Here is a 20,372-nt window from a genome sequence, read left to right as displayed (position 1 = left end):
TCACTTTTTCTAGAAGCCTTGCATGGGGGACCTTATCGAACGCCTTGCTAAAATCCATATAAACCACATCTACCGTTTAGTCACATTTTCGAAGAACTCCACCAGGCTCGTAAGGCACGATCTGCCTTTGACAAAGCCATGCTGAGTATTCTTGAGCATACTAAACCTCTCTAAATGCTCATAAATCTTGTCCCTCAGGATCTTCTCCATCAGCTTACCAACCACTGAGGTTCGACTCACCGGTCGGTAATTTCCTGGGCTATCCCTATTCCCCTTCTTGAAAATAGGAACCACATCTGCAATCCTCCAATCCTCCGGCATCTCTCCCGCCTCCATCGACGACGCAAAGATCATCGCCAGAGGCTCTGCAATCTCTTCCCTCGTCTCCCACAGTGACCTGGGGTACATCCCATCCGGACCCGGCGACTTATCTATCTTGATGCCATTCAAAGATTCCAGCACAACCTCTTTGTTAAAGTCCACATACTCAATCTTATATATTATATATTATATAAGTCTTCACTTTGGAGGCCATACCTTCTTCGAGTTGGCAAAACAGTCTTAACAATCTGAAGTATTTGGACCTGTCTACTGAGTGAACTCAGCAGCTTTTAGTTCAATTAATTGCTGTGTGTGATCTGGAATCAGGGCATGAAAGCGCAGCTGAATGAGTCAAAGAGTCATTGAGTCATAGAGATTTACAGCATCCAAACAGGCCCTTCAGCCAAACTTGTCCATGCCGCCCTTTTTTTTAACCATTAAGCTGGTCCCAATTGCCTGCATTTGGTTCATATCCCTCTATACCCATCCTACCCATGTAACTGTATAAACGTTTTTTAAAAGACAAAATTGTACCCGCCTCTACTACTACCTCTGGCAGCTTGTTCCAGACACTCACCACCCTCTGTGTGAAACAATTGCCCCTTTGGACCCTTTTGTATCTCTCCCCTCTCACCTTAAACCTATGCCCTCTAATGTTAGACTCCCCTACCTTTGGGAAAAGATGTTGACTATCTAGCTGATCTATGCCCCTCATTATTTAATAGACCTCTCTAAGATCACCCCTAAGTCTCCTACACTCCAGAAAAGAAAGTCCCAGTCTATCCAGCCTCTCCTTATAACTCAAACCGTCAAGTCCCGGTAGCATCCGAGTAAATCTTTTCTGCACTCTTTCTAATTTAATGAGACTGAATAATAACTTTCAAAAGGGAATTGGAGAGATACCTGACAAGGAAAGAAATGACAAGTCCATTGGGAAACTGCATGAGAGAGTGGGGGAAGAGAGGCAGCCCGGATCTGACAGTTCAGGTGGCTGGCTCTGTGCTGTATGGGCGAGACTCAGTCACACGCAGTTAATCCTGCCCATTTCACCGAGATATTTCAGATGGTGGGGTTTCTCGTTCTACCATCTGAAGATCACTGGGAAACACATTCCGGTAAACTTTCCCCGGCCCGCAGCCATCTCACCCTCCAATCAGCATCCACTGTCTGCAGGGGCAAGCTTCACCCTTCACTCAGCAGGAAGTACTTTGAGATCTGATTGGCCAGCGACTCATTGGCCTCTGCGGTCACAGAGGCTACAGTGGACAGATGTGGAAGATCATGACACAGCTTAAATTACCAGGAGCGCACGAAAGGATGGGTTTTTGGGATTTCAGGGTTGGAAGGTCTGGGTTGGCAGGGGTGAGGCGAGGGTGGGTGGACAGGGCAGGGGGATGGGATATTGGGGGAGAGGCCAGGGTGGGGAGAAAGATCCAGTGGCTCTAGTGGGGGGGGGGGGGGGGGGGGGGTGGGTGGGGGGGGGGAAGCGCAATATTAGGAGGCACTTCTGTTGGGAGAGCCTCCGCATTCTCATCCAAGGTCTAAACCCCATCATTTATGGGCTGTCCCCACATCTGGGGAATCCTCCGACCTGCCTTAAAATTGACCATGATTGGTCAAGAAGTGGTCAATAATTGGCCACTTGAGTGCTTCACACGGAGCAAGGATGGGAAAGGTCCGAGGCCTCTCCTTTCCCAGGGTAAAATCACTGTGAGGTCAGGGTGGGCAGGAACCCAGCGGAAAGCACCTCTGTGCCATCTGCGCTCTTTAATGCTCACCTCCCACTCCAACCCACTCCCCCCCGCCATCCCCAACAACCACCCCCCACCCTGGCAAAAAACAGCTGGCAGGGTAGCATTAAAATTCAGGCCATAGAGTCCTCGCGTAACCACGAATATCCCTTTACCTGCTGCATTGTGCTGGTGGTAGGTGATCAGTTCTGGAATGGAATCAAAGATATGTTTCTCTGCCAGATAGTAACGTTTGAGAGCATCGTCAATTTCCTTGATGTGGTAATGTTTGACCCCGGCACTGCTCTCGCTGTGAAAAAAACCGAGAGCATTAATTTATAGAACACATTTCACACCCTCAGGCAGCTCAACGTGCTTCACAACCAATGAGGTCTAGTCACAGTTGTAATGTCATGGAAGGCACCCGCCCCCGGGCAATCAGTTTTAAAGCGACATCTTTCTCAAAGGAAGAAACTGGTGTGAGAAATGAATTTGAGATTTACCAAACCAACTGTTAAAGAAAGCAAGCTGGCCCAGTGATGTCAGAGAAACCGAGGGAGTTTATTGGCTTTTGATCTAAGGTCGCATGGTTGTGTGTCCTTGGCCCTATTCGTATCCCTTCAGTTATCCTTTACAATGATTTTCCTCCCCCCGCACTCTCACTATCTCTCTGCTTCTCCATCTCACTGCCTCCTTCTCTTTCTCTGTCTGTCTGCCTGTTTCTCTCGGTCAGCTCTTCATCTCTTTTTCCCAAACTCCATCTCTCACTCTGTTCATCCCTCCATTTCTCTTTGTTCTCTCACTCTCTTCTCTCTGTCTCTCTCTCACTCTGTTACTCTCACTGTCTCACTGTGTGTGTGTGTGTGTGTGTGTGTCTCTCTCGCTTTCTCTGTCTCTCTTTCAGTTCTCTAACTCTTTTATACTCATCTGTCTCACTTTATATCTCTCTCTCTCTCACTCACCATCTGCCCCAATCAGTGAATGATAAAATTAAAGGCACTAAGATTGGAGAAATGTGTGTGAGGGGATTGTGGAACAGGCGGATCGACAACCTATCTGAATCTATGAGCGAGGCTCAGCAAACATTAAAAATAATGAGGGTTTTCTAGGTCAGCACAAAATATGGACTTGGGGGTGGAGGTTGGGGGGTTAGGGAGGAGTGGGAGCGCGAGTGAAGAGAGAGTCAAAGTATCCCAGGCTACTGTCTGTAGCACCAGGAGAACTGGATTGGACTGGGCTGCAATGGAGGTGGGCTGTTAACAGAATGCAGGGCAGCGGGGCAGAGCAACACAGATCCTGATTCTGAATTTTAGATTAATTTTTAAATCTTATCTCTCAAAATATAACCTGGTTAATTTTCACACATTCGGTGGCATGCTTTGGAGAGCGTAGCTCGAAAGGATGTGGTCTACGACTCCCTTTATGTGTTAGATCCGTGCAGCCTTTGCTGCACCTAACACACACCAGCCGGTTCAGGAGGAAATATCTCAAACCCTGCTCATGTTTCATTTGCAGAACAATTAACTGGCAATCAGACTCAGAGAGGCTTCTCTGCCTCGGCCGTGTTGGAGCTGATAAAATGTCCAATGTGGTCACATTCTTTTATTCATTCATGGGACATGGGCGTCGCTGGCCGGCCCAGCATTTATTGCCCATCCCTAGTTGCCCATGAGAGTCAACCACGTTGAGAGTCAACCACGTTGCTGTGGCTCTGGAGTCACATGTAGGCCAGACCAGGTAAGGATGGCAGATTTCCTCCTCTAAATGACATTAATGAACCAGATGGGCTTTTCCAACAATCGATAACGGTTTCATCAGTAGATTCTTAATTCCAGACATTTTTTACTGAATTCAAATTCCACCATCTGCAGTGGCGGGATTTGAACCCAGGTCCCCAGAACATTAGCTGAGTGTCTGGATTAATAGTTGAGCGATAATACCACTAGGCCATCGACTCCTCTTCAGATATGGGCAGAGTCATATCCCATCAGGCCACAACTGAACCTGCAGTCAAGAAACACGATGCCATCATGGACATATTTTTGATTTGATTTATTATTGTCACATGTATTGGGATACAGTGAAAAGTATTGTTTCTTGCGCGCTATACAGACAAAGCATTCTATTCATAGAGAAGGAAAGGAGAGAGTTCAGAATGTAGTGTTACAGTCATAGCTAGGGTGTAGAGAAAGATCAACTTAATATAAGGTAGGTCCATTCAAACGTCTGACAGCAGCAGGGAAGAAGCTGCTCGTGAGTCGGTTGGTACATGACCTCAGACTTTTATATCTTTTTCCTGACGGAAGAAGGTGGAAGAGAGAATGCCCGGGGTGCGTGGGGTCCTTGATTATCCTGGCTGCTTTGCCGAGGCAGCGGGAAGTGTAGACAGAGTCAATGGATGGGAGGCTGGTTTGAGTGATGGACTGGGCTTCATTCACCACCCTAGACAAGCTTGCCCATGACCTTTTCTCCCCCTGCTCAGTAATTCTCCAGAATATTTTCACTTCATTTCGCCTTCTCGGTTGTGAGATACGCTGAGCTACATTGAGCATAGTGTGTTAGAGTGTGAGACAGGGTTCACTGTATCCAGTGCACTGTGTTAGAGTGTGAGAGAGGATTCACTGTATCCAGTGCACTGTGTTACAGTGTGAGACAGGGTGAGCTGTATCCAGTGCACTGTGTTGGGGTGTGATACAGGGTTAGCTGTATCCAGTGCACTGTGTCGGAGTGTGAGAGAGGGTTCACTGTATCCAGTGCACTGTGTTACAGTGTGAGTGAGGGTTCACTGTATCCAGTGCACTGTGTTACAGTGTGAGACAGGCTGAGCTGTATCCAGTGCACTGTGTTAGAGTGTGAGAGAGGGTTCACTGTATCCAGTGCACTGGGTTAGAGTGTGAGAGTGGGTTCACTGTATCCAGTGCACTGTGTTGGAGTGAGAGAGAGAGGGTTAGCTGTATCCAGTGCACTGTGTTAGAGTGTGAGAGAGGGTTCACTGTATCCAGTGCACTGTGTTGGAGTGAGAGGGAGGGTTCACTGTATCCAGTGCACTGTGTTGGAGTGAGAGAAAGGGTTCACTGTATCCAGTGCACCGTGTTGGTGTGTGAGAGAGGGTTCACTGTATCCAGTGCACTGTGATGGAGTGTGAGAGACAGTTAGCTGTATCCAGTGCACTGTGTTGGAGTGTGAGAGAGGGTTAGTGCATCCAGTGCACTGTGTTAGAGTGTGAGAGAGGGTTCACTGTATCCAGTGCATTGTGTTGGAGTGAGAGAGAGGGTTCACTATATCCAGTACACTGTGTTGGAGTGAGAGAGAGGGTTCACTGTATCCAGTGCACTGTGATGGAGTGTGAGAGAGGGTTCACTGTATCCAATGCACTGTGTTGGAGTGTGAGAGAGGGTTCACTGTATCCAGTCCACTGTGTCGGAGTGTGAGAGAGGGTTAGCTGTATCCAGTGCACTGTGTTGGAGTGTGAGAGAGGGTTAGCTGTATCCAGTGCACTGTGTTGGAGTGTGAGAGAGGGTTCACTGTATCCAGTACACTGTGTCGGAGTGTGAGAGAGGGTTCACTGTATCCAATGCACTGTGTTGGAGTGTGAGAGAGGGTTCACTGTATCCAATGCACTGTGTTGGAGTGTGAGAGAGGGTTCACTGTATCCAGTACACTGTGTCGGAGTGTGAGAGAGGGTTCACTGTATCCAGTCCACTGTGTCGGAGTGTGAGAGAGGGTTAGCTGTATCCAGTGCACTGTGTTGGAGTGAGAGAAAGGGTTCACTGTATCCAGTGCATTGTGATGGAGTGTGAGAGAGGGTTCACCGTATCCAGTGCACTGTGTTGGATTGTGAGAGAGGGTTAGCTGTATCCAGTGCACTGTGTTGGAGTGTGAGAGAGGGTATACTGTATCCAGTACACTGTGTCGGAGTGTGAGAGATGGTTAGCTGTATCCAGTGCACTGTGTTGGAGTGTGAGAGAGTGTTCATTGTATCCAGTGCACTGTGTTGGAGTGTCGGAGATGGTTAGCTGTATCCAGTGCACTGTGTCGGAATGTGAGAGAGGGTTCACTGTATCCAGTGCACTGTGTTGGAGTGAGAGAGAGGGTTCACTATATCCAGTGCGGCATGTTTTAATGTGAGGGAGGGTTCACTGTATCCAGTGCGGTATGTTTTAATAAGAAGGAGGGCTCGCTGTATCCAGGGCGGCATGTTTTAATATGAGAGAGGGTTCACTATATCCAGTGCACTGCGTTGGAGTGTGAGGGAGGGTTCATTGTATTCAGTGCGGTATGTTTTAATGTGGGGGGGGGGGTTCACTGTATCCAGTGCGGTTTGTTCTAATGTGAGGGGGGTTCACTGTATCCAGTGCAGTATGTTTTAATGTAAGGGGGGGTTTCACTGTCTCCAGTGCAGTATGTTTTATTGTGAGGAGGGGTTCACTGTGTCCAGTGCGGTATGTTTTAATGTGTGCGGGGGGTGGGGGGGGTTCACTGTACCCAGTGCGGTACGTTTTAATGTGAGGGAGGGTTCACTGTATCCAATGCACTGCGTTGGAGTGTGAGGGAGGGTTCATTGTATCCAGTGCGGTATGTTTTAATGTGAGGGGGGGTTCACTGTATCCAGTGCGGTAAGTTTTAATGTGAGGGGGTGTTCACTGTATCCAGTGCGGTATGTTTTAATGTGGCGGGGGGGTTCACTGTATCCAGTGCGGTATGTTTTAATGTGTGGGAGGATTAGCTGTATCCTGATGATACAAGGAACGGGCTTGTACTTTTTACGGCACCTTGTTCACCTTTGTATATTTCCAATTGTTTGCCCATTACTGAATTAGGTGTTAGTGTAGTCAGGATTGTAATGTGGCAAATCTGTCTCGGGTTTGAGCTTTGGAGGATCCCTGCATTGTACTGAGATAATGAGTAAATGATCTGTTTTCGTGATGTTCTCTGAGGAATGGATAATGCCTCGGGGATTAGGGGGAATCACACACTCCTGTTAGAAAGATTGCTTTGTGTTGTTTTCATTCAGTTTTCTCTCCCCAAGTGGCTTTTGCTTCTGAAGTAACCTCACCACCCACCCGCCGCCCCCCTCCCCTCTCTCTCTCTCTGTCTGGGTCAGGTGTGACAGAAATTATACAGAAATATAAGACTGGCGCAATGGGTTTGAACCCCCTCACCTGGTAGCTTTACTGAACACTGAGACCGTGTACATCCCAGCCTGCCTGGAATCCCTCACCATAAAAGCTCCTTGTTTACCCTGGAACATGAGGATGAATAATGATCAGAATCACAGCATCACACAATCAAAGGACAGAGATTGACAGACTATCCAGACTAATCCTGACCTTTCCATCAGTTTAAGATAAAACTGCTCAAATTACACGGAACACGTTGAGGCATAAATCCGTAAGATATCGGAGCAGAATTAGGCCATTCGGCCCATCGAGTCTGCTCCGCCATCCGATCATGGCCGATATGCTCCTCATCCCCATTTTCCTGTCTTCTCCCCCATAACCCTTCAACCCATTCCCAATTAAAAATCTGGATAAAAGCAAATTACTGCGGACGCTGGAATCTGAAACCAAAAGAGAAAATGCTGGAAAATCTCAGCAGGTCTGGCAGCATCTGTAAGGAGAGAAAAGAGCTGACGTTTCGAGCCCAGACGATCCTTTGAAAAGCTTTGACAAAGGGCCATGTGCACTCGAAACGTCAGCTCTTTTCTCTCCTCACAGATTCTGCCAGACCTGCTGAGATTTTCCAGCATTTTCCCAATTAAAAATCTGTCTAACTCCTCCTTAAACTCACTGTTCCAGCATCCACCGCACTTTGGGGGAGCGAATTCCACAGATTCACAACCCTTTGGGAGAAGTAGTTTCTCCTCAACTCTGTTTTAAGTTTGCTGCCCCTTATCCTAAGACTAATGGATGAGGCACGCTTTTCAAATACTCGATCAGGCCAAATAAAAAATTTAAATCAACCTCTGATTAACAATACCACACAGGATGTTTGTATCTGAATTGGATTGCTCGCTCGCTCTTTCAATCCTTGACCACATTCACCAGAGTTCTGCTCACAGCAAGTTCGGAAGTGGAGGTGCCCCCCCCCCCCCCCCCCCCCCCGAGTTTCTGACCTGTGCTAACAAGGCCTCAAAGGGTGCAGGTGATAAAGTCACTCCAACCATTTATATTGTGGGTGTAGCATGTCCCGTTGGGAACTGGGAAACACCACAAGAGTGAGCGGTGAGAGGAAAAGGGAGGCTAAGGGGAAAAGCTGGCGAGTGGGACTCATTGGATTTCCAAGAGCTAGCACGGGTTCAATGGGCCAAATGGTGTTACATCATCGCAGTAGCTGCAGTGACGTAGGGATTTTGTTAATAACTCAGAGAACCAGGATTTCAAAACCCTCTGGAACAGTTTGAGAATCATGAATTCAGGTCTTTAAAAAACAATCTGGAATAAAACTCTGTAATCTGGGCTCCTCAGTACAATTGGCCATAACATTTTTGGACTGAGACAAAGATCCGGGGTGGGATTTTCCAGTCGCGCTCGCTCCAAAACGGGAAAATCCCGCCCGAGGTCAACGGACCTTTTCACTGCACCACCACCCCCCCCAATCCCCCCAACCCGCCACGATTCCCATGGCGGGTGGGGTGGGAAAGTTCCACCAATGTCACCAATGTCCTTTAATGAATGAAACGTGCTTGTCTGAGCCTCTGTGTGTTCTTTTCATTCACCCAAGGGATGTGGGCATCGCTGGCTACGCCCGGATTTATTGCCCACCCCTAATTGCCCTTGAGGAGGTTGTGAGAGCCACAATGGGCCAAATGGCCTCCTCCATCGCCACAAATGTTCTAAATCTCTGTGAACAAAACACAGAGAAAATGTGCTCATCTTAGCCTCACACTTCAGGAGGAATTCTCCTTCTCTCTATTGCAGGAAGAGATAAGGAGCCCTGCAGTTATACAGCGCTCTCTGTGTCGAGCCACAGCTTCCCATTTGCAGACGCAGGCCAGAGGAGCCGTGGACGGAGCAATGAGTCCCCTCACCTCCTTCTGAAGCAGCTGCTCCGCTTTAGTCCGGCTGATGTTCTTGTTGTACCATCTGCAAGAGGAGGGAGACTGTGATGAACATCCTTCACACGGGTTAAACACAGAACCAGCTGAGCACACATCCCAGTCCGGGAAATCCTTTCTGACTCCCACCCCGGTGTCGCTGGCTGGACCCAGCATTTATTGACCATCCCTAACTGCCCTTCACTTCAGAGGGCAATTGTGAGTCAACCACATTGCTGTGGCTCTGGGAGTCACGTGTAGGCCAGACCGGGTAAGGACGGCAGATTTCCTACCCTGAAGGGACATTAGTGAACCAGGTGTGTTTTTCCGACAATCGACAATGGTTTCATGGTCATCATAAGAACTCAAATTTCACCATCTGCTGTGGTGAGATTTGAACCCGGGTCCCCAGACCTTGCCCTGGGTCTCTGGATTACTAGTCCAGTGACGATATTACTGTGCCACTGCCTCCCCCTAGGTTATAGATTTCCCGGAATGTTTTTGTGCATGTCCTGTCAACATACAAAAGCTCCCATGATCAGTAAACAGAAAATAGAAGCTTCTTACTCGTAAGCCTGTAGATTCTCTGGACTCTTTTCCACCACATAGCTGCTGGGAATATACCCGGTTATTCTGCATGGAGTCCAAAACAAACGCCATGTTATTACAGGAATAAGTCTCTCCCTCCTCCTGTCTCTAACTTCTCTCCCTCTCTCCATCCAACCCTCTCTACTCCCTCTCCTCCCTCGCTCCCTCTCCTCCCCCTCTCTCTGTACCATTCCCCTTCTCTCTATCTTTGCTCATTTCTCTTCCCTCTCTCTCCCTTTCTCTCCCTCATCCACCATCTCCTTCTCCGCCCTCGCTCTCTTCGTTTCCCAGATCTCTCCCTCTCTCCTCCCCTGCCCCTCACAGCTGGATTTAACATGGACGCCAATGGATGGTTAGCAACTCGGCCAATAATAAGCAGCTCCAACAGGGCAACTAGATCCATTTCTCCTCTGGTTCCTCTGCCAGTTATGTTAAATTTGTGTCCTCTGGTTAGCCACTGCTGATGTAATAGTTTCTCTATGCTTACTGTGTTTGATTTTAGACATGACTATTAAATCTGCCCATAATCCTCTCTGCTCTAAGGAGAGCAAGGCCCATTTCTCGAGTCTGTCGTCATTTAAATTCCTCATCCCGTTCCTCATCCCATTCCTCATTCCATTCCTCATTCCATTCCTCATCCTATTCCTCATCCCGTTCCTCATCCCGTTCTTCATCCCATTCCGGTAAATTTCCCTTTAACCATCTCTACTCTAAAACCAGGTTCTGACAAAGGGCCATCGAGCTATAAGGGTGTTTCCAGGACTGGAAGGTTTGAATTATAAGGAGAGGCTGGGTAAGCTGGGATCATTTTTCCCTGGAGTGTAGGAGGATGAAGGGATGACCTTACAGAGGTTTATAAAATTATGAGGGGGATAGATAACATGAATAGCCAAGGTCTTTTCCCCCAGTGAAGGGAAGTCCAAAACTAGAGGGGCATAGGTTTAAGGTCAGACAGGAAAGATTTAAAATGGACCTGAGGGGGATCTTTTTCACACAGGGGGTGGTGTGTATATGGAATGAGCTGCCAGAGGAGGTGGTAGAGGTGGCTACAGTTACAACATTTAAAAGACATTTTGGATGGGAAAGGTTTAGAGGGATATGGGATAATGCAGGCATGGACAAGTTGGGCCGAAGGGCCTGTTTCTGTGCTGTATATCTCTATGACTTTATCTGATATGTGGGGTTGGAAGATACCCCCATTCCCAACCCATCCCAGCAGCCCCACTGCTGGTAGGTTTGAAGTGGCGGAATGGGGGGGTTGCCCCAGCTGGGGTCCTATCTACCCACACCTGCACCTCCATTGTAATTGTATCAGTGGCAGGGGTGTTATCAGATGGCTTATTCCCAGGGAGCTAATTGAGGCCTTTACACGAGCAATTAATGCCCACTAAAGGCCTTTTCCTGTCATGGCTAGAATTTTTAAGTGGAAGTAGAAGCAGATATGATAGTGACTTTTCAGGGGCGTCTTGACAAATACATGAATAGGATGGAAATAGAGGGATACGGTCCCCGGAAGGGTTGGGGTTTTAGTTCAGTCGGGCAGCATGGTCGGTGCAGGCTTGGAGGGCCAAAGGGCCTGTTCTTGTGCTGTAATTTTCTTTGTTCTTTGTTCTTTAACCTGGGGATGAGATGGGAGGGGCTTGCTGTCAGCCCACCAGACTTGCCCGTGTGGGCTATTGGTGGAGGCAGGGTTGTTCCAGTGAGATTGACCATACCCATTTTTATCACGTGCGTGCCACCAGTTTGCGTCGCTCTTCTCGATGATGATGTACTCCTCACACTTCACCAGTGACAGGTCCCGCACACTCTGGCCATGGAAGTCGTACAGAGCCACCACCACCACAGGCTCCAGCTCCAACTCGGGTTCCAGCTCCACTGGTTCCGGTGGCAAAGGCTTCCACTGAGGTTGCAAAGTGAGAGTTACACAGTAAATTGGGAGAGACCTGAGAAAAATCTGCAAGAGGTCGAATATGTGAGAGACTCACCTTGTTCAGTTCCGGGGTCGGGGGCAGAGGTTTCTTAGCTGAAAAGTAAAAAGAAATACAATTTTTGACACTTACAATATTTGGGAATCTTCACTTAGTGAAAGAGAAACAATGGTCTTCATGTGCTTGAGAATGATTGACTGAGGTTCTTCTTGGGCCACTGCATCCTAGGAGGGCCGAGAAGGCCATCCTAGAAGGCCATCCTCTGAAGTAGGGGTAGAGTGTGTCCTTCTGCTTTCCACTCCATCCAGCAGCCTGGTGAGGGCCCCTCCCCTTCCAAAAAGCATGGCGCTGGCTTTTTGGCTGCCATTCCCTGCAGTCATTGTGGAATGAGGGCTAGGGAGCCATTTATATGAAGCTCCCCAGTGCCGATAGCGGTTAGGTTGGTGTGGGCAAGGGAATCAGAGGGAACACGCCGCAATGTGAAACGTGTGGGCATACGGGTGGCACAGTGGTTATCACTGCTGCCTCACAGTGCCAGGGACCTGGGTTCGATTCCCGGCTTGGGTCACTGTCTGTGCGGGAGTCTACACGTTCTCCCCGTGTCTGCGTGGGTTTCCTTCGGGTGCTCCGGTTTCCTCCCACAGTCTGAAAGATGTGCTGGTTAGGGCGCATTGACCCGAACAGGCGCCAGAGTGTGGTGACTAGGAGAATTTCACAGTAACTTTATTGCAGTGTTAATGTAACACTTACTTGTGACCAATGAATAAACTTTTACTTTTTAAAAAGTATCACCAATGAGGCATAAGATATAGGAACAGAATTAGGCCATTTGGCCCATTGAGTCCATTCTGCCATTCGATCATAGCTGATATGCTCCTCATCCCCATTTTCCTGCCTTCTCCCCATAACCCTTCAACCCATTACCAATTAAAAATCTGTCTAACTCTTCCTTAAACTTACTCACTGTCCCAGAATCCATCACACTTTGGGGGAGCGAATTCCACAGATTCACAACCCTTTGGGAGAAGTAGTTTCTCCTCAACTCTGTTTTAAATTTGCTACCTCTTATCCTAAGACTATGACCTCTTGTCCTAGAATGCCCCACCAGTGGAAGCATGTGCTTCATGTCTACTTTATCCATACCTTTTATCATCTTGTATACCTCAATTTGATCTCCCGTCATTCTTCTAAATTCCAGAGAGTATCGGCCTAAACTGTTCAATCTCTCTTCATACGACAAATCCCTCATCTCTGGAATCAACCTAGTGAACCTCCTCTGAACTGCCTCCAATCCACTACATTTTTCCTCAAATAAGGGGGCCAAAACCGTGCACAATACTCCAGGTGCGGCCTCACCAATGCCTTGAGGCATAAGATTCGATCCAAAAACACGCCCACACTGGTTTCGTGCCAGAAAAAACACTCTGCCATTTTTTGGTAAGATTTCACCCCTTGGCTCTGTACCCAATACAGTCCATGTGCACTGCACCCTACCATGCCTTCCACACATCCTACCATGCACTCCATGCACCCATTTAAGACCACAAGACCATAAGACATGGGAGCAGAATTAGGCCACTCGGCCCATCCGCCAATCAATCATGGCTGATATTTTTCTCATCCCCATTCTCCTGCCTTTTCCCCATAACCCCTGATTAGTCAAGAACCTATCTATCTCTGTCGTAAAGACACTCAATGACATAAGAATTTCCTACCAAACCAATGACCTTCACCTTTCGGGAGAACACCACCACCTGGAAATTCCCCTCCAAGTCACTCACCAACCTGACTTGGGAATATATCGCCCATACCTTCACTGTTGCTGGGTCAAAATCCTGAAACTTCCCCCCTAACAGCACTGTGGGTGCACCTACGCCACATGGGCTGCAACGGTTCAAGAAGGCAGCTCACCACCAGCTTCTCAAGGGCATGGGATGGTCAATGAATGCTGGTCATGTCAATGACACCCATACCACATAAATGAATAAAAAGGTTATTTAAATTTTAGCTCCCTTTCATTCACCATGATCCAGTAATCAAATATCCCCGGGTAGCATGTTATGTAAGTAACAGGAAACGTGTACACTCTATCCTATTACAGACTCTACCCATCCAAATCATAGAATCCCTACAGTGCAGAAGAAGGCTATTTGGCTCATCGAGCCTGCACCAACAACAATCCCACTCAGGCCCTATCCCCCACGTATTTACCCTGCTAACCCCCCCGACACTTAGGGGCAATTTACTATGGCCAATTAACCTAACCTAACCCGCACATCTTTGGACTACGGGAGGAAACCGGAGAACCTGGAGGAAACCCACGCAGACACAGGGAGAACGTGCAAACTCCACACAGTCACCCAAGGCTGCAATTGAACCCAGGTCCCATGGACCGTGAGGCAGCAGTGCTAACCATTGTGTCACCGTGGCACCCTATTTAATCTCTATACACAGTCCACTTATATTCTACCCGACAAGTGAATTTCTTCTCTTGGTCCCTATTTAGAAGCTGAGACTGGCTGTACTCCTTAACTGAGGTTTGTTGAGCATCCCATATCTTGGCTGGGATTCCGCACTGAGCAAGGATCGAATCTGGAGCTGTGCTCACTGAGGTATTGAGGGGTGAGGGGAGCAAGCTAAACCTGCAGTAAATGCAGGAAATGCTGCCTCTTAATGACACATTGCTCTGTGGTGTACGACAGAAGTAAAAATACAACGTACAGTCCCTGTTAGGATCATATAACAGGCACCCCATAGCCAGCTTATCCAGCTGGGCACAACAGCGCCAGTGGCCCTCAGTCCAGAAGTTCGGGTGATATTTGGGGATCAGAATGTTGTTGTTCTTAGTTTCTGAAAGATAAAATAAGAGAGAAAGTGTAAATTTAAAACTGCACTAATTACAGCTGGCTCTGTGTACTGAATTCAATGTGCAACTCCACTGGATAACATTTAGGAGGAGGCCATTCAGCCCCTCAAGCATGTAGGGCCATTCAATCAGATCATGGCTGATCCCGACCTTAGCTCTATTCACTGACCTTAGCTGCATGTCCCTTGGTAACATTAGCAGACAAAAATCTATCAATCTCAGTCTTCCAAATGTCCTTTGACACCCCCTCTCCCCACACCTCCCCCCGACCCCACCCAACAGCCACAGTATTTTGTGATATCACTGACCTTCATGTGAAAAAGTGCTTCCTAATTGTTCACGTAATAACTTAGTCCTAATTTTAAGATTGTGTCCCCTCTGTATTCTTGCAGTTATTTATTAGAATAAACACAGGGAACTCATTTCATTCTTATTTTTAATATTAGGAAAGGTCCTTTAGACCTGCCTCATTTTCAAGATTAATCTCAACCTATCACTCCATATCCCTCAATCCTACTCACCCACCTTCTTCCCACATCCCTCAATCCTACTCACCCACCTTCACTCCATATCCTACTCACCCACCTTCACTCCATATCCTACTCACCCACCTTCACTCCATATCCCTCAATCCTACTCACCCACCTTCACTCCATATCCCTCAATCCTACTCACCCACCTTCTTCCCACATCCCTCAATCCTACTCACCCACCTTCACTCCATATCCTACTCATCCACCTTCACTCGATATCCCTCAATCCTACTCACCCACCTTCTTCCCACATCCCGCAATCCTACTCATCCACCTTCACTCCATATCCCTCAATCCTACTCACCCACCTTCACTCCATATCCCTCAATCCTACTCACCCACCTTCACTCCATATCCCTCAATCCTACTCATCCACCTTCACTCCATATCCCTCAATCCTACTCACCCACCTTCACTCCATATCCCTCAATCCTACTCACCCACCTTCACTCCATATCCTACTCATCCACCTTCACTCCATATCCCTCAATCCTACTCACCCACCTTCACTCCATATCCCTCAATCCTACTCACCCACCTTCACTCCATATCCCTCAATTCTACTCACCCACCTTCACTCCATATCCCTCAATCCTACTCACCCACCTTCTTCCCACATCCCTCAATCCTACTCACCCACCTTCACTCCATATCCCTCAATTCTACTCACCCACCTTCACTCCATATCCCTCAATTCTACTCACCCACCTTCACTCCATATCCCTCAATTCTACTCACCCACCTTCACTCCATATCCCTCAATTCTACTCACCCACCTTCACTCCATATCCCTCAATCCTACTCACCCACCTTCACTCCATATCCCTCAATTCTACTCACCCACCTTCACTCCATATCCCTCAATTCTACTCACCCACCTTCACTCCATATCCCTCAATCCTACTCACCCACCTTCACTCCATATCCCTCAATTCTACTCACCCACCTTCACTCCATATCCCTCAATCCTACTCACCCACCTTCACTCCATATCCCTCAATTCTACTCACCCACCTTCACTCCATATCCCTCAATTCTACTCACCCACCTTCACTCCATATCCCTCAATCCTACTCACCCACCTTCACTCCATATCCCTCAATCCTACTCACCCACCTTCTTCCCACATCCCTCAATCCTACTCACCCACCTTCACTCCATATCCCTCAATCCTACTCACCCACCTTCTTCCCACATCCCTCAATCCTACTCACCCACCTTCACTCCATATCCCTCAATCCTACCCACCCGCCTTCACTCCACATCCCTCAATCCTACTCATGCACCTTCTCTCCATGCTAAATTCTCCCTCAGATGCCAGAGTGTGGCGACTAGGGGGTTTTCATAGTAACTTCATTGCAGTGTTAGCGTGAGCCTACTTGTGACACCAATAAATGAACTTTAAACTATATTCCTCAATCCTACTCGCCCACCATCTCTCCATATCCCTCAATCAACTTCCCCCTTTTCCCTCCAACAACAGGTAGTGAGACCAGCTGTTCAGTTCTTGCAAAGAGCCGGTACAGAGACGATGAACCAAATGGCCTCTTTCCCCGGATGTATGACTCTATGATCAGCTCAGTCCGTTTCTAGACTCACGAATCCCGCGTCTTTTCGATATTTCCATGGGTCTTCTTTTCTGCTCACCTTCTTTCAGAGCGCTCACCCATTTTTGTCGACTCTCTTTACTCGGTGAAAACACGTAGAGAAAATAATTCTCGTGAACAACCTGAGAGAAAGGGAATTAAGAAAGGTGTTTGTATCACTCATGGAGTTTAGATATATTATTACGAACCTGTACACACACCCTCTTTCTACTGTCACCAATTTTGGTCACACTTTTAACATTGGAATTTCTGATGTAAACAGTTGCCTGGTAACGATGAAGTTGTGTGCTTTGGCCAGTAGGCAGCACCATAGAGCGGACCTCTGATGCCTCACTTCCAACTCCATCTCAATCTTGCAGATAAAAAGCTTCCGGTCATGAACTGAATGTGGTCCCTTCCACTCCAGAGGAAGTCCACCCAAGGCAGGTCAGAGACCGTACAATGAATATGTAACCAGCAGAACACCAGCAGATGGAATTTAAAACAGGTGATTAAGCAGTATTTTGTTATCAGTGAGAGATAAGGAACTGTGGAGGAGGGGAAGGATTGAAACCCATGTACTTAAATCACTAAAAACCAGTGAGAAAATGGGTACAAAAATCACTTAAAAAGTTGCATTGAATATTGGCCTTTAACACGAGGGGGTTGGAATACAAAAAGTAGGAAAGTGTTGCTTCAGTTGTACAGAACCCTGGTCAGATCCCATCTGATTTGATTTGATTTATTATTGTCATGTGTATTAGTATATAGCGAAAATACCACATCGCACACCGCATTGAATTCTGGGCACCACAGATTTGACAGGTGGGGCTGTGCTGATTCACCAAATTGATACCAGAATCTAAAGGGTTAAATAATGAGGACATGCTTATAGAATCCCTACAGTGCAGAAGGAGGCCATTCGGCCCATTGAATCTGCCCTGACTCTCTGACGAAGTACCTTACCCAGGCCCACCCATGCCTTATCTCCACAACCCCACTAATCACCCTAACTTGCACACTAAGGGGCAATTTAGCATGGCCAATCCACCTAACCCACACATCTTTGAACTGTAGGAGGAAACTGGAGCACCCGGAGGAAACCCACGCAGACACGGGGAGGACTTGCAGACTCTGCACAGACAGTGACCCAAGCCGGGAATCGAACCCAGGTCCCTGTGAGGCAGCAGTGCTAAGCACTGTGCCACCGTGCCACTCATAAAGTGACCTCGCAAAGAAATATCAGATTATTCAAGGTATCTCTGAATGTTTATTGAAGTTGAGCTGCAGGTAAAGAACTGGGTTTGGGCAGTGCAGCCACAGGATGGAATGAGTGACTAACAATTTCAGAGTTGATATCAAGAAATCGTTCGCATGCAGTGAGCGATCTGCTTCCGCGTGAAGTGCTGGAAGGGGAAGCTCTGACTCCTTTAGGAAACAATCGATTGTCTCAAAGGGCCAATGTTAGAATCTACAGATGGATAAGTGACAATGGGTCAATTAGTCTCTCCTTATCCGTAATTATTTTGTGAGCTAGTGAACCTTTACGAGTCGATACCAGCTCAAGATGGGAAGCAGAACCATCGTCAGACCTGATGCAGTTTTTAAACACGAACATCGGCCTTCTTTCTGGTTTCCTTGCTGGAGAATTTTGTGGCCACATTTGCAAAATACACGAGCAGACAGAAAATTCTAGCATTCATGCAGAACCTTTCACAACCTCAGGAAGTGCCAAGGTACTGCACATGCAATGCATTACTTTGCAAAGTATCGCAAAGCATTTACTGCACGCGAACAGGTCATCCAGCCCGGCTAGTCCTGTGCCAGTATTTATGCTCAAGTGGCACAGTGGTTAGTACTGCTGCCTCACAGCGCCAGGGACCCGGATTCAAAGAACAAAGAACAAAGAACAAAGAACGATACAGCACACAAACAGGCCCTTCGGCCCTCCAAGCCCGCGCCGCTCCCTGGTCCAAACTAGACCATTCTTTTGTATCCCTCCATTCCCACTCCGTTCATGTGGCTATCTAGATAAGTCTTAAACGTTCCCAGTGTGTCCGCCTCCACCACCTTGCCCGGCAGCGCATTCCAGGCCCCCACCACCCTCTGTGTAAAATACATCCTTCTGATATCCGTGTTAAACCTCCCCCACTTCACCTTGAACCTATGATCCCTCGTGAACGTCACCACTGACCTGGGAAAAAGCTTCCCACCGTTCACCCTATCTATGCCTTTCATAATTTTATACACCTCTATTAGGTCACCCCTCATCCTCTGTCTTTCCAGTGAGAACAACCCCAGTTTACCCAATCTCTCCTCGTAACTAAGCCCTTCCATACCAGGCAACATCCTGGTAAACCTCTTCTGCACTCTCTCTAAAGCCTCCACGTCCTTCTGGTAGTGTGGCGACCAGAACTGGGCGCAGTATTCCAAATGCGGCCGAACCAACATTCTATACAACTGCAACATCAGACCCCAACTTTTATACTCTATGCCCCGTCCTATAAAGGCAAGCATGCCATATGCCTTATTCACCACCTTCTCCACCTGTGACGTCACCTTCAAGGATCTGTGGACTTGCACACCCTCTGCGTATCTACACCCTTTATGGTTCTGCCATTTATCGTATAGCTCCCCCCTACGTTAGTTCTACCAAAATGCATTACTTCGCATTTATCTGGATTGAACTCCATCTGCCATTTCTTTGCCCAAATTTCCAGCCTATCTATATCCTTCTGTAGCCTCTGACAATGTTCCTCACTATCTGCAAGTCCAGCCATTTTCATGTCGTCCGCAAACTTACTGATCACCCCAGTTACAATTCTCGGCTTGGGTCACTGTCTGTGTGAAGTTTGCACATTTTCTCCATGTTTGCGTGGGTTTACTCCGGGTGCTCCGGTTTCCTCCCACAGTCCAAAGATGTGCAGGTTAGGTGCATTATCCATGCTAAATTGCTCTAGTTTTGGGGGGATTAACATCGTAAATATGTGGGGTTATGGGGATAGGGTGGGATAGTTGTTGTTGCAGGCTTGATGGGCCAAATGGCCTCCTTCTATACTGTAGAGATTCTATGATTCTATGATAAGTCTCCTATTCCTCTATATCGAATGCTATCAGCATGTCCTTCTATTCCTTTCTCCCTCACGTTTAGCAAGCATCCCCTCAATAGCCTCAACCACTCCCTGTGGTAGCGAGTTGCACATTCTCACCACTCACTGGGTAAAGATGTTTCTCCCAATTGCCCTTCCAACAGACGTTACTGACTGAGTGGGGATACGTGAGTAATTTTCAGGTTGGCAAATGGTGAAGTGCCGCAGGGATCAGTGCTGGGGCCTTAACTTCACACAGCCGACATTGATGGCAAGGATTGAGGGGGCAGTTACATTGTACCCAGATTTGTGGATGATACAAAGATAGGTAGGAAGACAAGTTGTGAGGAGGATACAAAGAGTCTGCAAAGGGATACAGGTAGCTTAGGTGAGTGGGCAGAAATTTGGCCGATGGAGTATTGAGTGGGAAATGTGTTGTTGTCCACTTTGGCAGGAAGAATAGAGAAACAGTATATTATTTAATTGAAGAAAGGCTGCGGAACACTGCACTACAGAGGGACATGGATGTCCTTGTACATGAATCACACAATATTAGTATGCAGGGACAAGTATTTAGGCAGGCAAATGGAATGCCAACCTTTATTATATGGGGGCTGAAGTAATTTTTAAAATTCATTTATGGGATGTGGGCATTCCTGGCTAGACCAGCATTTATTGCTCATCCCTAGTTGCCC

General features: G+C 47.6%; 1 protein-coding gene across 1 annotated transcript in view; it reads right to left on the bottom strand.

Annotated features, from left to right (window-relative positions):
- The window catches only part of LOC144505669 (tyrosine-protein kinase ITK/TSK-like), a 73,484-nt gene that overhangs the window by 21,722 nt on the left and 31,390 nt on the right, over positions 1-20,372 (bottom strand). Inside the window, exons 3-10 of the mRNA XM_078231828.1 lie at positions 16,650-16,731; positions 14,325-14,453; positions 11,661-11,698; positions 11,391-11,575; positions 9,655-9,720; positions 9,082-9,136; positions 7,214-7,293; positions 2,228-2,361 (exon numbers count right to left, since the gene is read on the bottom strand). Coding sequence (XP_078087954.1) covers positions 2,228-2,361; positions 7,214-7,293; positions 9,082-9,136; positions 9,655-9,720; positions 11,391-11,575; positions 11,661-11,698; positions 14,325-14,453; positions 16,650-16,731 — 769 coding nt within the window. The remainder of the gene's footprint in view (positions 1-2,227; positions 2,362-7,213; positions 7,294-9,081; positions 9,137-9,654; positions 9,721-11,390; positions 11,576-11,660; positions 11,699-14,324; positions 14,454-16,649; positions 16,732-20,372) is intronic.

This window comes from Mustelus asterias, chromosome 16 (assembly GCF_964213995.1).
Source record: "Mustelus asterias chromosome 16, sMusAst1.hap1.1, whole genome shotgun sequence".
In the NCBI taxonomy this organism is placed as follows: Eukaryota; Metazoa; Chordata; class Chondrichthyes; order Carcharhiniformes; family Triakidae; genus Mustelus; species Mustelus asterias.
This window is presented reverse-complemented; position numbering and strand designations above follow the sequence as displayed.